The sequence below is a fragment of the Macaca fascicularis genome, chromosome X, assembly GCF_037993035.2.
Source record: "Macaca fascicularis isolate 582-1 chromosome X, T2T-MFA8v1.1".
Lineage (NCBI taxonomy): Eukaryota > Metazoa > Chordata > Mammalia > Primates > Cercopithecidae > Macaca > Macaca fascicularis.
The window spans coordinates 38,014,652-38,032,395 of record NC_088395.1 but is presented as its reverse complement, the minus strand read 5'-3'; the positions used below and the strand labels follow the sequence as shown (position 1 = coordinate 38,032,395).

At 37.8% G+C, this 17,744-nt stretch overlaps 1 protein-coding gene across 15 annotated transcripts in view; it reads right to left on the bottom strand.

The window, feature by feature from the left end:
• SYTL5 (synaptotagmin like 5) overlaps window positions 1-17,744 on the bottom strand; it is a 241,372-nt gene that overhangs the window by 46,700 nt on the left and 176,928 nt on the right. For 4 of the 15 annotated variants that reach the window (XM_005593281.4, XM_045384488.2, XM_045384486.2 and 1 more), the window contains exons 4-6: window positions 9,800-9,915; window positions 8,265-8,373; window positions 5,260-5,394 (exon numbers count right to left, since the gene is read on the bottom strand). The exons of 4 other annotated variants lie outside the window; for them this stretch is intronic. In XM_005593281.4, coding sequence (XP_005593338.2) covers window positions 5,260-5,394; window positions 8,265-8,373; window positions 9,800-9,915 — 360 coding nt within the window. The remainder of the gene's footprint in view (window positions 1-5,259; window positions 5,395-8,264; window positions 8,374-9,799; window positions 9,916-17,744) is intronic. 7 more of the 15 variants (XM_045384487.2, XM_074029454.1, XM_074029452.1 and 4 more) reach the window with 3 other exon arrangements.

Below are 17,744 nucleotides of genomic sequence, written 5' to 3'. Positions count from 1 at the left end.
ACAGTGCATCCATGGGAAACAACTGGAGAAACAGACAAAACAGCAAGGAGGAGGCTTCAGGCTTACAATCATTTGATCACAGGAATTAAGCATAGGTGTGGCTGAATTACTGAGCCTCCATACCTTCTCACATTATTCACATTATAGTGAGGAAAGTCACAGGTAATATAAAGTAAACAGAAATCAGGGGCTGAACAATGGTCTGACAAACTGCATCTTTGAAGGAGGTCTGAGAGGAGTTTGGGAGGGAGGTTGTAGCAGACTCTGTCAGTGTCCCTGCCCATTTGCCCTCAGCACTCACCTCTACCCACAGAATCTTGGTTATTGGGAATACCCAGAACTCCCTGCCTGAGTAGTTTTTTGAATCATGGGAGCATGGAGCCCCTGTGAACAGGGCAAGTCGAAGTGCCAGAGAGTTAGTGCCCTAGAAGCAGCCCTCAATAAATTTTGAACAGCTGCTGTAAAAATACCCCAGATTCCCTACCTCTTGACTGGATAACTCTGATGTATGTTCAGCACTGTTTTCTAGAATTGGCCAGTGAGATGGAGCTCTAGTTGCCCACAATAGCAACTGGCTTAATTAATGATACATCCTTTTTGCCTTCTTCCCTTCCCTGGCTCATTTCCCCACTCTCCTATCTCTGTTTCCCTAGACCACATCCTGAACTTATTACTTACTCTTGAATCCTTATGTCAGGATTTTCTTCCAAAGGAACCCAAATCAAGTGTATATTGGTGCATATGGTGGGCAAAGGATGAGTTTAGAAAAGGATGGCTTTGAGTTCTAAATAGAAGTTTCGAGCTAAAGTTCTTTTTTTTTTTTTTTTTTTTTTTGCAACTTCAGACTGCGTATCTCCCACTGATATGGTCACAGTATAACAAAATACTCTGGTGAATTCATGTTTCCCCTCCTGTTTTATCATGTGTCAGTTGCTCCCTGGAATTAAAATTCACTTTTCTCGGGCCCCCATGGTTTTGCAAATTGCTTTAGGCTGTTAGCATTTGCTACAGCTTGTGGCTCTGATTGCCCACCCCTCACTCCCCGTAAGGAGGGCTGAGCTTACCCAAAGGAGATTAAAATGGAAAAAAAGGAATTAGCAGTGACAAAGGAGGGAAAGGCACAGGAAAGAGGTGAAAGTAATTTTCCTTTGGAGGACAATGCTCACAGCCTTTATCCTGTTGAGTCACCAAACGATCATTATAGAATAAAATGTACGTACTTTCAGAGATATGCTGTACATTTGAACATTTTTTAAGCCTGGTAAGGAATGGAGTTGGCTATTAGCATTAGCAACTAGGTATGTAGTGTTTTATCTAATACACAAAACAGACCATTGTTGACTTTGTGGATGTGGTCCTGACTCAGAGTTAAACACTCCCGCCTTGCTATATTCAAATTTCTAGTAAGAGGTTGCCACCTAATTAGCACCTTAATTGCAAAGATGTCAATGAAAATTACATTCAGGACAGGAGAATAATTTTATTTCTGATGAAAAAGAAGGTATCATTTAGTGATAGAATGGGTTTAATAAACTCACTTTACCAAAATAATAGATATGAGGAATGGATGATTCTTCAAATTCATGATAGTACCAGAAGTGCCATATTTCCTGGACAGAGAGAGAAAGAGAGAGGGGCAGTGCTTGAAATGAGGATGAGAACTAGTTAAGGGCTGGTTTGAATGGTGTGGTCTCTGCTTTTGGTGGATCACAGCCAAAGCAAAGCAGCTTATGAAGCTTCACAGAGACTGATCATCAGTCCCAGACTCCCTGAAGAGCAACTGGGAATAACTGGATGAAACTGGTGTGCGTAGGGCAAAGGAGTGGGAGGGCAGAAAGTGAGAACCTAGTTGGTTACGAGACCAAACAAGGTCCCACCATCTGTTCACAGTCCATGTAAATATTGCCATATTCTCCAATGACATGATAGAAAGGTTACTGAGAAACAGCATCATTCTTCCTCCATTTTTACTGAACAAAATACATTTTAGGCTCAAAGTTCTACTTTTTCTTTTTCTTTTTTTTAAGATAACATTGTTGGTGTCTCCCTCAGATTCCTTTTACCAGCTGTGCATGCTCCTCCCTAGCTCCTGAGTTCTTTTCTACTAATGGATGTCACTTGCCACCTTCAGAGGCATTCCCTCTAGCACTGGAGCTGGACACCTAGAAATGCCCTGGAGTTTGTCTCCCCCTCACCCCTACAGAAGAGTAGTCAGATAAAATACAGAACTCGCAGTTAAACTTGAATTTCAGATAAAAAATAATTTTTAAGCATAAGGATGTCCCAAATATTGCATGAAACATACTTATACTAAAAAACAGTTGTTAGTCTCAACTATATATACCTGGGCATCCTGTATCTTCATTTGCTAAGTCTAGAGACTCTATTCAAGGGAGGCCATGGTCAATGACTGACTGGTATAGGAGTGCAATGGTCCAGCTCCTCAACTTGGAGAAAGCTCAGGGATATAGTTTATGCTCTAGAATCTCTTACAGGATCAGGCTGAGTCCTCAGACCTCACTGGAGCTAGCACTATTGTTTAGCTTCTTCCTCTTCTCTATTCTGTCTCTCCTACTCCCTTCCTGGTTTCTCTTGGAATCACTTGATTAATAATAAATCACTTGCTTATAAATTCTTGCCTAGGCGTCTGTTTCTGGGAGAGCATGACTTAAGTTAGAGATCTTGTAAATCATACCACAGTGACAGCTCATCACAACTTTGTAGGGATTAAAAATCACTACCTTGAATAATATTCTGTTTATTAACTAGAGCTTACATTTATTTTCCTAAAAATATTCTTTGTCTCATGTGTCAAGTCCCTAGCAACTGGTGAACATCCATTTGACAAGCTCTTCTGAGAGGCTGCTAGGGCTTCTTTAATCTATTCATACTTTCCCCTGCTTTGAAACTACTGAAAAGAAATAAAGCCAACTGGACATCTGATAAAACATCATTTACACTGTTATATGATGTGAGCTTTAAAAAGGAATGCCGAAGCCCAGCTGCTCCAGGAAAAGATCAATGATCCATGAAAAAAAATATGCATTGTAAAGGAGAAAGGGGAATTATTAGCAAGCTGGGTCAGGCAATAGACCAAAGAGACTGGGATCTTACAGTCTCTTTAGATGATGGGAGTTAAGAAAAGATGGGCTACCTCCTGCCTCAATTTTCTAAGGACTCATTTTGAAATAATGGAACTCATCTCACTGTGGCAGTTCATTAAGGAGTCATCATTGTGATAAATGCACGTTCAAGGGAAAGGACATTTTGCTCTATTGATCTCCCGAGCATCTTTACTCACTTTCTTCATGGGAAAACATTGTTCTTAGCATGCTTAAGCCAAAGCACTCCTGACTACAATGTTCTGACTATGTGTAAGCCATTTCAGGTATTTACAATTTAAGATAAAGTCTACTTAGGGAATTCCTTTCAGCTTACAACAAGAACAAGATGTTCCTGGGTCAATATACCAGTATTTGGTGATGCATGTCCATATGGCTTTATAGTTTTGGTTATTTATAACTACCAGTAGGTAAGACACAAAAAGTAAACCCAGGCAGACAGATTCCATTACGGTATAAGCACTGATACTGGAGAGCATGCCCCTTATTATTCTTGTTGAGTAACTGTAAGACATATAACTTAAAATAGCATGATCTAATTTTGTTAGGGTGGCAGCCTTTTTTTTTTCTTTAACAAGGAATGTTGTCTTTTGTCTTTTTGTATATATTGTTTTTCTTAAATGCTAGCCTCAAGTGTTAGCCAAGGTGGCTCATCCATGGAGTCCCAGGAGGCTGAGCAAAAAGAACACCAAATTAGTTGCTTACTGTCTCTGAATAATTTTGACCACTACTATCTCAGAGTCAGGAGTCCAACTATGAAAAACAAAAATGAGATTTATTTATTATTATTTTTTAGAGACAAGATCTTGCTCAGTCACCCATGCTGGAGTGCAGTGGCATTATCATAGCTCACTGTAACCTCAAACTCTTGGGCTCAAGCAATCTTCCTGCCTTAGCCTTCTAAAGCATTGGAATTATAGACGTAAGCCACTATGCCCAGCCAAAATGAGATTTTTATAGAAAGTTTTTGTGGGACACAACATGAAGCTACCCCAAGGGAAGACAAATGAAACTATTTCAAGGATAAAGGCAACCATAGCTTAACAGTTTGTAATCATAAAAGGGAATATATCAGTATTCTTGAAAGTTTGGGAAATACTGAATACAGTGCTAATATTTTGATAATGGGTGACAAATGACTTTATGCTTCCTTGTAATTTTTTTTCTGTATAGTTTTACATAAAGTAACGCTTGCTTAAAGGACTGTTATAGGGACAAAAGAAACAGCTATGGAGAGTCACCATGAAAAAATAACCAAATAGTCAAAATAGTGTCCCTTCTAAGGAAATTTTTTGGTCTGCATTCTAAAACGGATCACAGGGAAGAATGCAATTCTGCTTGCATTCTTCCTAACCTAAGGAGAAAAGAAAAATCTGCCAGTTGTACTATCTGGCTTAGCAGAATTACCCCAGATCCAAGCAAATGAAAGGGAGTTAACAGTTGGACAAACCAGTGAAATATGAGGGTGGATATTTTTTTCTCATTGCTAGCTTCGATAATACACGAACCAGGAAAAATAGGTCTTGACTATGCTCCAATAGGACACAGAAAATCACGCCTGATATAAATGACTATGCTCTTGGCTATCCTTTGTGTTTCTCATTATTTTTTCTTGACAAGTGATAGATCTGTGGATAAGACGTTCTCACTTGGCTCCACTGACAACCTCCTCCAGTCAGAAGAGGTGGAACTAGAAAGGAAGTGAAATTTATGAAAAAGTCTCTGATGCAATTCAAATGTAAAATTATTAATAATTTTTTAAAAGCTGCAAGGAATGTATTTGACACTCAGAGGTTTCTTTTTTTCAGAAGCTTAAATAGAAAAAGCTCAAGAAGTCAATGAAAAACATTTACCTGCCCCGTACATTTCCATTTGAACTGCAGCCCCAAGTACCAGAACATAAAGTTTCAGCCCTGCAGGTGACATAAGCAATTCCAATAGCTGTAATTCTAGAAGTAGGGTGTGTGCTTTCCATATCAACTAAAACACATCTTCCTGAACTTTCATATTATGTGTTAGGAGTTCTCCAAGTGGTAATATTTCACAGACACCTAAAATCCCCCTATGAATGGGAGTATATCAACCTTATCTTCAGGTTGCTCAATCTGCTTCATTGCTCAATCTGTATGACTCTTACCTGTCTGAACCAGGAGCTGACTTTAAACTCCTAAAATGTTGACGGTCTAAGTCCAAGCTATAGCTCCGCCCACTTTGAGTTTTGGGAGTTATGATTTCTCCTCTGGTTGCTGATCTGAACTTGCTAAGAAGAAATCTGAAATTATATATATGTATTTAAAATTAGATAAGAAAGAAAGCATTTAAAAATATCATTTCAAGAATACAATTTCTAGGACTTTTAATAATAAAGGATTCTTCAATAAAGCAGCCTTAGGGCTGAGAGGATCAGGAGAGTTCCCAGTGCCTCTGCAATACGGTATCAAGGGTGATAATGGAGAAGGTTACACCATTCTCTCAAGACCATACCACTTGCTGGTCGGTCACTACTAAGCAAAAGACTGCCTACTCTGAGAACTCAGCACTGTCACCTGAGAACGGAGATGCATTCCTTGAGCTGGGTCTGTTTGTAGGAACAGTGAGAATAGAGAGCTTGAACTCGCTTTGCTCAGAGAGGGGAACCAGGATGACGCTCTTGGACAAACTGAGGTAACTACTTATTAGACTGCAGCTCCATGAGAGCAGTGACTCTGCCTTTCTTGCTCCTTGACAGATTTCCTGAGTCTAGAATGATGCCTGGTACATACTAGAATCCAACCAACTCTTGTGGAACGAATGACTAAACTCATGTGGTGGAAACCACCTTTATTATCTTCCATGACATTTATTCTTGTTCCTCATGTTGGATAAAATCTGATTAGATTCCCATTTCACTAAATTATTTGGGATTTAAGCAAAAATAGGCTTTTAGGAACTTAAAGTCCTGATCCAGGATACCGTGTGCCCAAAACATGGGTGTTTCCAAATGTACTTTAATAACAAAATCAAAGCTGTATTCCTTTTTGTAATGGCATTGGGAGATACACTTCATTTACATTCTACAGTTTTCTAGAGAAAAAAATGGATTCCAAAGGCACTGGCACAATTTTAATAGAATCTACCATGTTGTCTCTGTTTCAAAGACTCCTGGAATAGTGTCATTGTCAAAGCATCTGAAGCTTCAATCTACTAGAAAATTACATTTTTCTTTGGTGAGAATAGCACTTAATATAATGTCAAGGTATGCTGCTCTGAGAACCACCTCATGCATGTCCTCTATTTAAGGTATCTCCTCTGCCTGGAGTCACTCTTCCTCCGTTTTGCGATCCTGAACCCCATTTATCTCCTCCTTAAGTCTCATGTACAATTTGAGGTCTTTCTGGATGGCTCCTATACTCAGCTGGCATTTATTACCTACCCATTTATTTATATGTACTCAGTAATTTATTACCTTAGGATATCTCTGTGGTGAACACCCTCCTCTGCTTTAGAAAGGCTTTTAGGAAGCTCACGTTGCCATCTTAAATTTTCCTGCAATTCTTTTATACTTAGTAACTTTTCAGGTGTGTACCTTTTCTCCCTAACTAGATGTTATATTCCTTGATGACTGAGAACAATCAGAACTTAAGGCTCAACCCAGTGCTATAATGGTTTGAATGATTCAGAATTTGCATAATTGATGGTGCTGGCGAGTTAGTTACTGTCTCCCATCTCCAAGTCCACTATTCTGTAACCTACTCTATGATGCCTGAGCTGGGGTCTGCAAATGACAACTCCTAGAGGCATTTGTGGGCTCTGAGTTACTTATTCAATCAAGCCATTGATTGTTTTTGATGAGTCAGGTGCCATGCTAGATACTGCAACACAGAAGCAAAGAAACCACTGGTCTACCACTAAAGGAGCTTACCATTAAGTGCGTGTATGTGTGTGTGTGTGTGTGTTGAGGGGGTGTCAGAGTGCAATATGATTGGTGGTGCAAAGGCACAAAGCATTGTGGATGACCCAAAGAGTGATAAATGAACTCAAGATGGTAGGAAGGGTCAATACATAGGATAGAATACATAGGATACTCTAGGCTATCTTTCCAACTCATCTCTGCTCATCAATGAAAACATGGTTTGTCATGAGTGCTTGAGTTAGACGAAATTTAGATTGTATTCCCACTGACAGCCCAAGATTCTAAAAGAACCCTAGACATTTTGTACAGCCAGATAAAGCTTCTAACACTAGCGCCGTCTCACTTTGTATTCTACTGAGAGAATGAAACAATGCTGTCTGGAAAGGACCATAAAGTTAGCCAGGCATGGTGGCACACGACTTGTAGTACCAGCTACTTGGGAGGCCAAGGCAAGAGGATTGCTTGAGCCCAGGAGTTCAAGGCCAGCTCAGGCAACATAATAAGACCCCATCTCAGTAATAATAAAAAAACAGAAAGGACCATACAATGACTTGGTGCATATTAGAACTCTCACTGCTTCAGCCACAAAAACTGGCCAATAGCTGCCTGAGAAACAAAAACTGAAAAATGCAGTTTCCTTTTGGTCCTTATAGCCTATATTTTGGGATCCACTTTTCTCCCTTGAAAGAACCTTCTTGCTCCCTTATGTACCTCCCATTCCTATTCTCAGTACTTGACATCTATATCCTGTATTCATTTACTGAACTAAGTTACTGTGATGGCCAAATGTGACTTTTTTTCTTAAGGAAGCCTGAATTTTAAATAGGGAATATGATGCTTTAAGCTCAGTTAATAAATCTTTATTTTGGATAAAATCATATATCAGCACACAGGTTGGAGGGTACAAGTATTGACATTGTACAACAGAAACTGTTGTCACCTCTTTATAGACTGGCCCTGGCATGAAACTTTCTACCTATAAGTAATGGGAACCATATAGTGCAAGACCGGATATGTCAAATGAAAGGAAAACTCTTCTGTGCTTAGGTCAGACAGGACTTATATTTACTTGTTGAAAAGTATTAAAACTGCATTTCCTGAGGGGAATGATAAGAAAGTGTTACTTTGTTTGAGTCTCTGACCTCCTCTGGGTCACTGATGTGACATCAAACTTGAAAAATTAAGGAGTCTTCATTTCAGAGGCATCTGGAATAAAGATCAAAACTTCCCTCAGAAAGACCATGTCTTACCCCTTTCTCTTGGGTCCATCATGGCTGGCCTTCTTCCCAGCAACAGGTGAAGTGTCTGACTTTTCTGCATCCTGGCAGGTTTGCTCTTGGCTCTGTACTTCTTCAGCTCCTCATTAACAATCAGAAGAGAAATTGACATACAAAATGGCCAGAAATGAGAGCAAATTTATATTCTGCTTTCACTTTCCCAGATTAGCTCAAGGCAAGGAAGTCTATAATAATTGGCAATGCCATTCCCATCCCAAGTTTTTCTGTCACACAGTTATTTCTAATTTGTTGAGTGTTCTAGAGTTAACTGAAGACAAAGATCCTGGACTCATCTGTGGGAGGTTTACTGAGATAACCTTTCTAGGGATGACTGCATCAGCCTTCTGCTGATATTTGTAGAGCAGGGGAACATGGTCTCCTAAGATCTCCAAATCCCTGGAGACTGAGTTCTAGCATGAGGTTATAGAAATGATGTCCTAATTTCTGGGCATATAAGCCACACTTCCTGGGAGGGTGGGCATCTGTGCAATACATTGTGACTTTAGGAACTGCCTACATTCTGGAAGGTACTGAGGTTTGAGTGGAAGAAGAGGCCATGGCTGACTGCCTAATTCTAACTGTACTCCACACTATCTCTCTGTAGTATCTTCTCCGTGTGACCCATGTGCAAAAGCCTTTCCTTGCTAGTGCCACACCCAGAAGTAACACTGGAATCAGTTCCAAGCCTCCTTGCCATATGTGCCAGACTTAAATACAAGGGCACTTGTCTCCTCTGTGTGAAAGATGAGATAAGCCTAGAAACAGGCCGAAAGATGTTTGTTCTGCTTTTACTACACCACATATGAGAAACACGCTCCCGATCACAAGGTTTACTCCATCTTTAACTGAATTGTAGTTTGAATTGCACCAAAAAGCACTGTCAAGGTAGAGTGTTATTTTCATTTGAAGCCAGTATTCATTCAGTAAGACTATGCATTTCAAGCCATTTAGCTATCTCTGGCTCCTTCCCACCAAATGCCATTGACTCACCAGTCATTGTGACAACGAGAAATGTCCCCCTTGCCTTTCCAAATGCTCCCGTTTTGAGGGAGGGAGACAAGGTACACATTATCAATCCTTGGTTGAGAACCACTGGATTTAAAAAGTAACATTTAAAAGAAATCGGAAATAAATATTGTTGAAAAAATCAAGGATTATTTTCACAATGTGAATCATTTAATTCATCTTTTTTATGTTACTTTCTTAAGTGTTCAGTAAAATATTGGATGTGCATTCAGAAAGAGAACTGTCTATGATGGAGACAAATGGCTTCTTTGAAAATCTTGGTGGGTGAGACATATGGAAAATCACTGTGAATTTTGTTTTCTACTGACTTCCTCTTGTCCTATATGAATTACGTATTTAGATTTCATGCTACCAAGTTGTGAAATGACCTAAGGGATTCAGGAAACTCATTTGTGCTGATTAACTGCATAACATAGGGAAGTTATTTAGTTAGCCAAATGAAGAAGAAAATAGTTGTGAAACCACACATTTGCTTTAATTACCTGGACTTCTTCTTAAAATGGACTGTCGGACAACATCAGTGCCGAGAACATTGACTTGCTTGAAACGTTTTGCCTTTTCTTCAAAAAACCACTCACCAGTTATAATCCTTAGCTGCCTACTCAAGGGAAAAGGGAAGAGCATTGAAATTCAATTATTGAGCCACATAATTAACGCTCAAAAATCCCTAATAAACTGAAAACAGCTAATTATTTACAAAGTTTATCTCAATCTCTGGAGTATTTTATGGTGATAATAATAGCCAGTATTAATTGAATATTTACTATCTGCTAGGTACTTGCTAATTGCAGTTCACACTTCATATATTTTTATCCACATAGCAACCTTATGTAAACACTATTATCCTAATTTTATAGATGAGGAAATTGGGACTTAGAGCAATAAAATAATGTGCCTCCTATCACGCAGTTGGTAAGTAGTAGAGCCAGGATCCCATCCCAGTAAGTCTGACCTGGGGCTCAAGTTCTTAACCACTGCATTAGTGGATAAATGATCTTCAGTGCAAACAATAGAGATCAAGTAAAGGTTCTGAATGAAAAAGAGGTCATGATCAGATTCTGTTTTGGAAAGATTCTTTGATATAACATGTACAGTGGGTTAGACTGATGAGAGAGTAGGATGAAGAGACAGATTGGCCATTGTAATAGTCCAGGAGACAGATGATGGCATCCATGCTAGGGCAATGGTAAGACTAAGAGAGGAGTAATAAATTCAAATTGTAAGTGGTGGAACTGCTTACCTGGATTTGGTAATAAATTCAGTGTTAAAGATGGGAAAGAAGGATCCTTGAATAGTCACACCCATCTTTTAAGCCCTACCTGCAATGGCTACATGAAATCACCCCCATCTTCCCTCCTGAAATGCTTATAATCCTCTTCTTTGTCTGTATTTCTCCCACTGCTTATAGCATCCTTCAGTATTATTTCTATCCTCTCATGTCTACTGGGTTGTAAATGCTCTGAGAACTGATTTCTGTCTGATTCATCTTTTTTTTTCATAGTACCTACAAGAAAGTATTTCACAGACTATGATCTCAATTAATGTTTTTCAAATGAATGGCTGACTATTCTCCCATAATTTTAACACATTACCCTTCTTTTCATATCCTCATAGTTCTCATTATTATCCGTGAAATGAGGGCAGGGACCTTGGCTGTGTTGTTCACCACTTCTAGGAGCAGTAACTGGCACTCAGGAAATATTTGTGGAATGAATTAGAATACCTGGAATTCAACCTATAGTAGTTATGCTGCTATAAAAGTCATTTTCAGGCATATCACAATGATTTTAACAGCCGTAGAAGTCATTCGGTAGACTAAATATATTTCTAATTAAAAATTAAGAAACGGCTTTAGCTGATTAGGTGAGCAGTACTGTCCCAAAACCTCTATGGGGCAAGTTCTGAAAATAGTAAATAGGACTATGTCACTAGGGTAAAGGATTTGTGGATAATTCTATTGAAAAGTGGAGTTAAAAGGTAGGATTTGGGGCCAAATCTTTGAATGCTGAGGTAAAGAACTGGAGTGTCATTCTAGCAGTTTTTCTAAAGTTCAGATTGAATCACATAATCTCTGGATAAGTATATGACGAGAGAAACCAGAGGTAGGCAGGCAAATTAGAAAGTTAAACAATAAAGAGGACAGAAAATGATGAAGATGCAAATCAGGGTATCATAGAGGTGAGGAGTAAAGGGAAAGACACAGACACTTGGGCCATTGAGAATGAGAATCAGTAAGAATTGGTGACATTTCTGATATGGTGGCTGAGGAAAAGCAACTGAGAGTCAAATAGACATTTCAAGTCCCAGAGTATTATACCCATTTGATTCAGCAACTTATTGGACTTGAAAATCAATAGCTGGATCCCAAATAGAAAAGTCACTCCAGAAAAATATGTCAACCTTGTTCCCCACAGCAATTATCCTGAAATCTGCTTCGGAATCTATGAGGCAAAGGTAAATTCTATATGAAACACCATTCCACTACTGGGGAAAAAAGTGAAAATGTTAACCTTGGAGAAAGGTATTCATTGAAAGGTCAGACCATAGTTTGTCTATCATAGATTTACTCCCAAGTGGCTATATTACCTATTGAGAAGCCCAGACTATTGGATAAGCTCCATAACAGTAACTATATAAAATATGCTTATGGAATATGTTCAAATCTAAGATATAACCTACCAAAACCAAAAGCTTGAATAGGTTAAGTTATTTCTGTATACATTTCAAATGATCTATATACTTATGTATCACAGTGTTGGAAATCCAGGTGACAATTGTGGTATTCTAAATTTGAAAGATGTCTCCTGTTTCTTGGCTATTCAATCAAACACTAATCCAGGTGCTGATATGATCAGACATTACAGATGGAATTAGGTGACTAATTAGCTGACCTTAAATAGTGAGATTATCCTAGATTATCCATATGTTATGTGAGTATATTGTGTGAGGCTGAGGGTTGGGGTATGAATGATCCCGTCATCTAGGTACTGAACATAGGATCCAATGGGTAGTTTTTCAACCCTTGCCCCCACCACCAGGAGTCCACAGTGTCTATTGTTGGCATCTTTGTCTCCATATGTACCCAGTGGTTAGCTCCTATTTATAAGTGAGGACATGCAGTATTTGGTTTTCTATTCCTGCATTAATTCGCTTAGGATAATGGCCTCCTTTCATTATTTTTTATGGCTGCACAGTATTCCATGTTGTATATGTACCACAATTTCTTGATCCAATCTGCTGTTGATGGGCACCTAGGTTAAGTCTATGTCTTTGCTTTTGTGAATAGTGTAGCTGTATATAAATACATGTGTTTTTTTGTAGGATGACTTTTTTCTCCTTTGGGTATATACCCAGTAATGGGATTGCTGGGTCAAATGGTGTAATAGTTTTGTTTTGGTTCTTTGAGAAATCTCCAAACTGTTTTCGACAGTGGCTGAACAAATTTACATTCCCACCAGCAATGTATAAGCATTTTCTTTGCTCCACAACCTCACCAGCATCTGTAATTTTTTGACTTTTTAATAACAACCATCTGACTCATGTGAGATGGTATTTCACTGTGCTTTTGATTTGCATTTCTCTGATGATTAGTGATGAAGTTTTTTTTCATATGCTTGTTGGCTCCTTGTATATCTTCTTTTGAGATGGGTCTGTTCATGTCCTTTGCCTACTTTTTAATAGGATTATTTGCTTTTTGCTTGTTAACTTTATTACAGATTATGGATGTTCAACATTTGTTGGATGCATAGCTTCCAAATAGTTTCTCCCATTCTGTGGGTTGTCTGTTTGCTCTGTTAGTTTCTTTTGTGGTGTAAAAGCTTTTTAGATTAATTAGGTCTCATTTATCAATTTTTGTTTTTATTGTAATTACTTTTGAGGAATTAGTAACAAATTATTTGCCAAGGCTGATATTCAAAATGGTATTTCCTAGGTTTTCTTCTAGGATTTGTATAGCTTGAGGTCTTACGCTTAAATATTTAATCCATTTTGAGTTAATTTTTGTATATGGTGAAAAATAGAGGTCTAGTTTCATTCTTCTTCATGTGGCTAGCCAGTTATTCCAGCACCATTTATTAAATAAGGAGTCCTTTATTCATTGATCGTATAAATAAAGTTTTATTGAAAGATATCCATGCTCAATTGTTTATATGCTGTCTTTGGCTGCTTTTGTGCTACAACTGCAAAGCTGAGTAGTTGCAGCGGTAGCCCACATAGCTCTCAAAGCCTAAGCTATTTACTCTCTGGTGTTTTATTAAAAAAAGAGAAGAGTTTTTAACTTCTGCAGGAGGCAAAGAGTACACAAAAAGAAATAAGAACAAGGGGAATACTATAGTTCAGTGACTAAAAATCGCTAAATAGTGGCATGCCAAGGCCTTAGTTTTTTTTTTTTTTTTTTTTTTTTTTGATAGTTCTTTGGATGTGAGATGGAGTAGATAGCATACTGACAGCAGTTTCATGTGTCACAGAAGAAAGTGGACACCTCCAGTCTACACTCTCCAGGAAATGGGCCTCCATATCACTTTTACCACGTATGCTTAGAGCTGCCAACACCTAACACAAATAAGATCTTCCCAGAATTGTTAGTCATTACCTCTTGTTACCCTTGGAGAATAATAACTATAAATCTTGTATTTGTTCAACTCAGATAATGTACTTGAGTCATTTGTCATTTCAGAGAAAATATCAGAACAGATTGTTGGGATTATGCCTTTGTCACACTCTCAGGTGTCAGGTCTTGTCAGGAGGCAGACAGAAGGCTTGGTAGAACAAAAAACTAATACTTAGTGAGTGCATATCAGTCACCAAGTAATAGGCTAGTCACTTTATATATGGTATCTCTAATTCTCACTATAAACCATGAAGTATCTATTACTATTACCAATTTACAGACAAGGAAACTAAAGCTCACATAGTTATAAAGGTATTATGTCAGAGACAGGATTTGTATTGAAATCCCACATGCTTTATATTTGGGAAAATTGTCTGAAGAGAACTCATACTTGTCAGCTATAACAAGGCTTTGAGGAAGGGTGAAAACCTATAGAGTCCAAGGAATAACAAACATAGTATTTCATATGATTGGTTGTGATTGTAGGGGAGGGGTGTGTGTGTGTGTGCATGTTTGTGTGTTGAGGGTAGGGTAGTAAGAATACAGAAGGGGTAAAAGACAAAAGAAAATAAAAATGCCGACCACTATAAAATTTATATCCCTGTCTGTCACATCAATCTAGTATTTGAAAAACACAAGACTTGACATAGACTTTATGTACTCTAAGTCATACTCTGAAGAATGGGCTTGATTAAAATTATGGTGGGCTACACTTATTTGTGAATAATGATTACTGACAGTTCAGGATTTGCTAGGTCCTGGTTTTCTTTAACACTAAACCTCTGGGACTTTTCAAACCTTCACTTGGAAGCTTATATGAATGTAAAGTCAAATTAAATTATTTATAGTTTTACAGGGGAAAATAGGTAATTTTATCTTAAAAAAGAATAGTGACCAGAAGATTCATTTTGCTCCTTTATTTTCTATTAACTACTGGAGACATCTGCAATACTACAATAAGATATGCTTATTAGACGTGCTGAGATAAGATATTAGTTCCCTTCTCTTATTCATAAGGAAACTAATTCAAATTATTTATACATTTATTAATTACACAGCAATTTTTTTTTTGAGACAGAGTCTTACTCTGTCACCCAGGCTGGAGTGCAGTGGCATGCTCTCAGCTCACTGCAACCTCTACCTCCCAGGTTCAAGAGATTCTCCTGCCTCAGCCTCCCGAGTAGCTGGGACTACAGGCATGCACCATCACACCCGGCTGAATTCTTGGTATTTTTAATAGAGATGGGGTTTCACCATGTTGGCCAGGCTGGTCTCAAAATCCTGACCTCAAGTGATCCGCCCACCTCGACCTCCCAAAGTGTTAGGATAACAGGCGTGAGCCACTGCGCCCGGCCTACACAGCAAATATTTATTTCATTTCTACTATGTGTCAGGCCCTAGGCTAAGGCTAAGAATACAGAGGTGAAGAAGACAAACAAGGACCTTGGCCATACAAAGATGCCGGTGTACATTTATTCCTTTCTTCCTTTCCAATCAGGAAAAGTGAAAAGAAATCCCTAGACACATTATGGTGAAACTATAGAGCGCTACAGACAAAGGGAACATCTTAAAAGCAGCTAGGAAGGCAAAAGGAAACCTACAAAAGAATCACAATTAGCATGACAATTGATTTTTAATAGCAGTCATGAAATCCAGAAACCAATGATATATCTTCAAAGTTCTGGGAGAAAATACTATCAATCTAGAATTGCATATCCACAGAAATCACTGTTCACGAATGACGATGAAATAAAGAAATTTTCAACAAAATGAAAACAGATAATTTATCACCAATAGATTCTCACTAAAGGAACTTTTAAAAACTATATTTCAGGAGGAGGTAAAATAGATCTGAGGTATAAAAAGAAATGGTGAACAACGAAATTGATAAAATATATAAAAATCTGAACAAACATTGATTTATAAAGAAAAATGAGATTACATAAATTGTTGGATTATATAATGAGAAATGTCTAAAACAAAGGACAAAAATCATGTATCAGCCAGGAAGATGGTATTTAGAGTTTAAGAATACCAAGCTTCTTTCTGCTATTGATTTGCAAAGTTAAATATAAATGTTATAATTTCCAGGGTAACCACTGAAAATGAAAAAAGCGTGTAATACGAATACCAGTAGAAAGAATAACATGGCATGAGAAAAATACACTTTAATGAATCTACAGATAAAATAAATAAATGCAAATATTTTAGGAATCGCAATGATAACAGAAATACATGTAAATATTGCAGTGATCAGTGAGTACAGACTAAACTCTATAATTTAAGAAACAATATTATGAGATTAAATGTTAAAAATTACATATAATATATATATCATGTATATGTATATATAGCACATATATAATGTATGTAGTATATAAGTATAGCAAATATTAAAATACATATAACATATGCTATATTTTTAAATAACATATATGCCACATAAAAAAGACTCACCTTAAACATATGGACACAGAAAGGTTTAAAGTCAAATGTTGGAAAAACATGTATGCAGCTATTAACCAAAAGAAATTTGATGTAGTTGTATTAATAACATAAATAATAGACTTCAGGCCGGGCGCGGTGGCTCAAGCCTGTAATCCCAGCACTTTGGGAGGCCGAGACGGGCGGATCACGAGGTCAGGAGATCGAGACCATCCTGGCGAACACAGTGAAACCCCGTCTCTACTAAAAAAATACAAAAACTAGCCGGGTGAGGTGGCGGGCGCCTGTAGTCCCAGCTACTCGGGAGGCTGAGGCAGGAGAATGGCGTAGACCCGGGAGGTGGAGCTTACAGTGAGCTGAGATCCGGCCACAGCACTCCAGCCTGGGCGACAGAGCGAGACTCCGTCTCAACAAAAAAAAAAAAATAGACTTCAAAGCAAAAACATATTTAGAGATGAAAGGAAGCATAAAGGGTAACTCCAAATTAATAAGGAAAAGACCAGCACCTAAAATAAAATTGTGCAATACACATAAATGCTCATATCACAGAAAAAGAACCACAAAAAGCTAATAAATATATGAAAAGATGCTCAACCTCATACTTAAGCAGTAAATTGTAAATTGAAACTATAGGGAGATATTCCTTTATATCTATCAGTTTGAAAAAAGTAAAAAATTTTCATGAAGCCAAGTGTTGGTAAGATCAGAAAGTAAAGGAAACACTTATACAATGCTAGTGGGTTTTAATTGGTACAACCACTATAAAAAATAATTTAACATCATCTTGTCAAGCTGAAAATGCTGACACTGTCTGGTGTGCAATTTCATTCCTAGATGCACACCCTGCAATCTTCTCAAGCATTTTTGGCACAGGTCGCAGTAAGAAATACATTTTATGTCACAATTCAGAAAATAAATAACACGTATAAGTACACACACACACACGCACATATATATGTATATGTATACTGACGTTTTCTACTCCACTTTTTTTTAATGCTAGTTACTACCCACCAATGGGTCATGATCCACAGACTTAAAAATCCCACCATTGAGTGTACATACTCATACATGTTTGTCGGGCCATCTGTATAAGAATGTCATGGCAGCATTTTTTGGTAAAATTACAAACTGAAACAATCTAAATGTCTATTCACCAGAAAATAGATGCATTAAGGGAATGTAACAACAGTGTAGATGAACATAATGTTATTCACACGAATATGGATGAATTTTACAAAAATGTTGCTGAGATAAAAACATCATAAAAGAATACAGGTAGTGTGATTTCCATTTCCATAACACTCAAAAATGCAAAACTGGAAAATATATTACTTAGAGACACATCCAAATGCAGTAAAACCATAAAATAA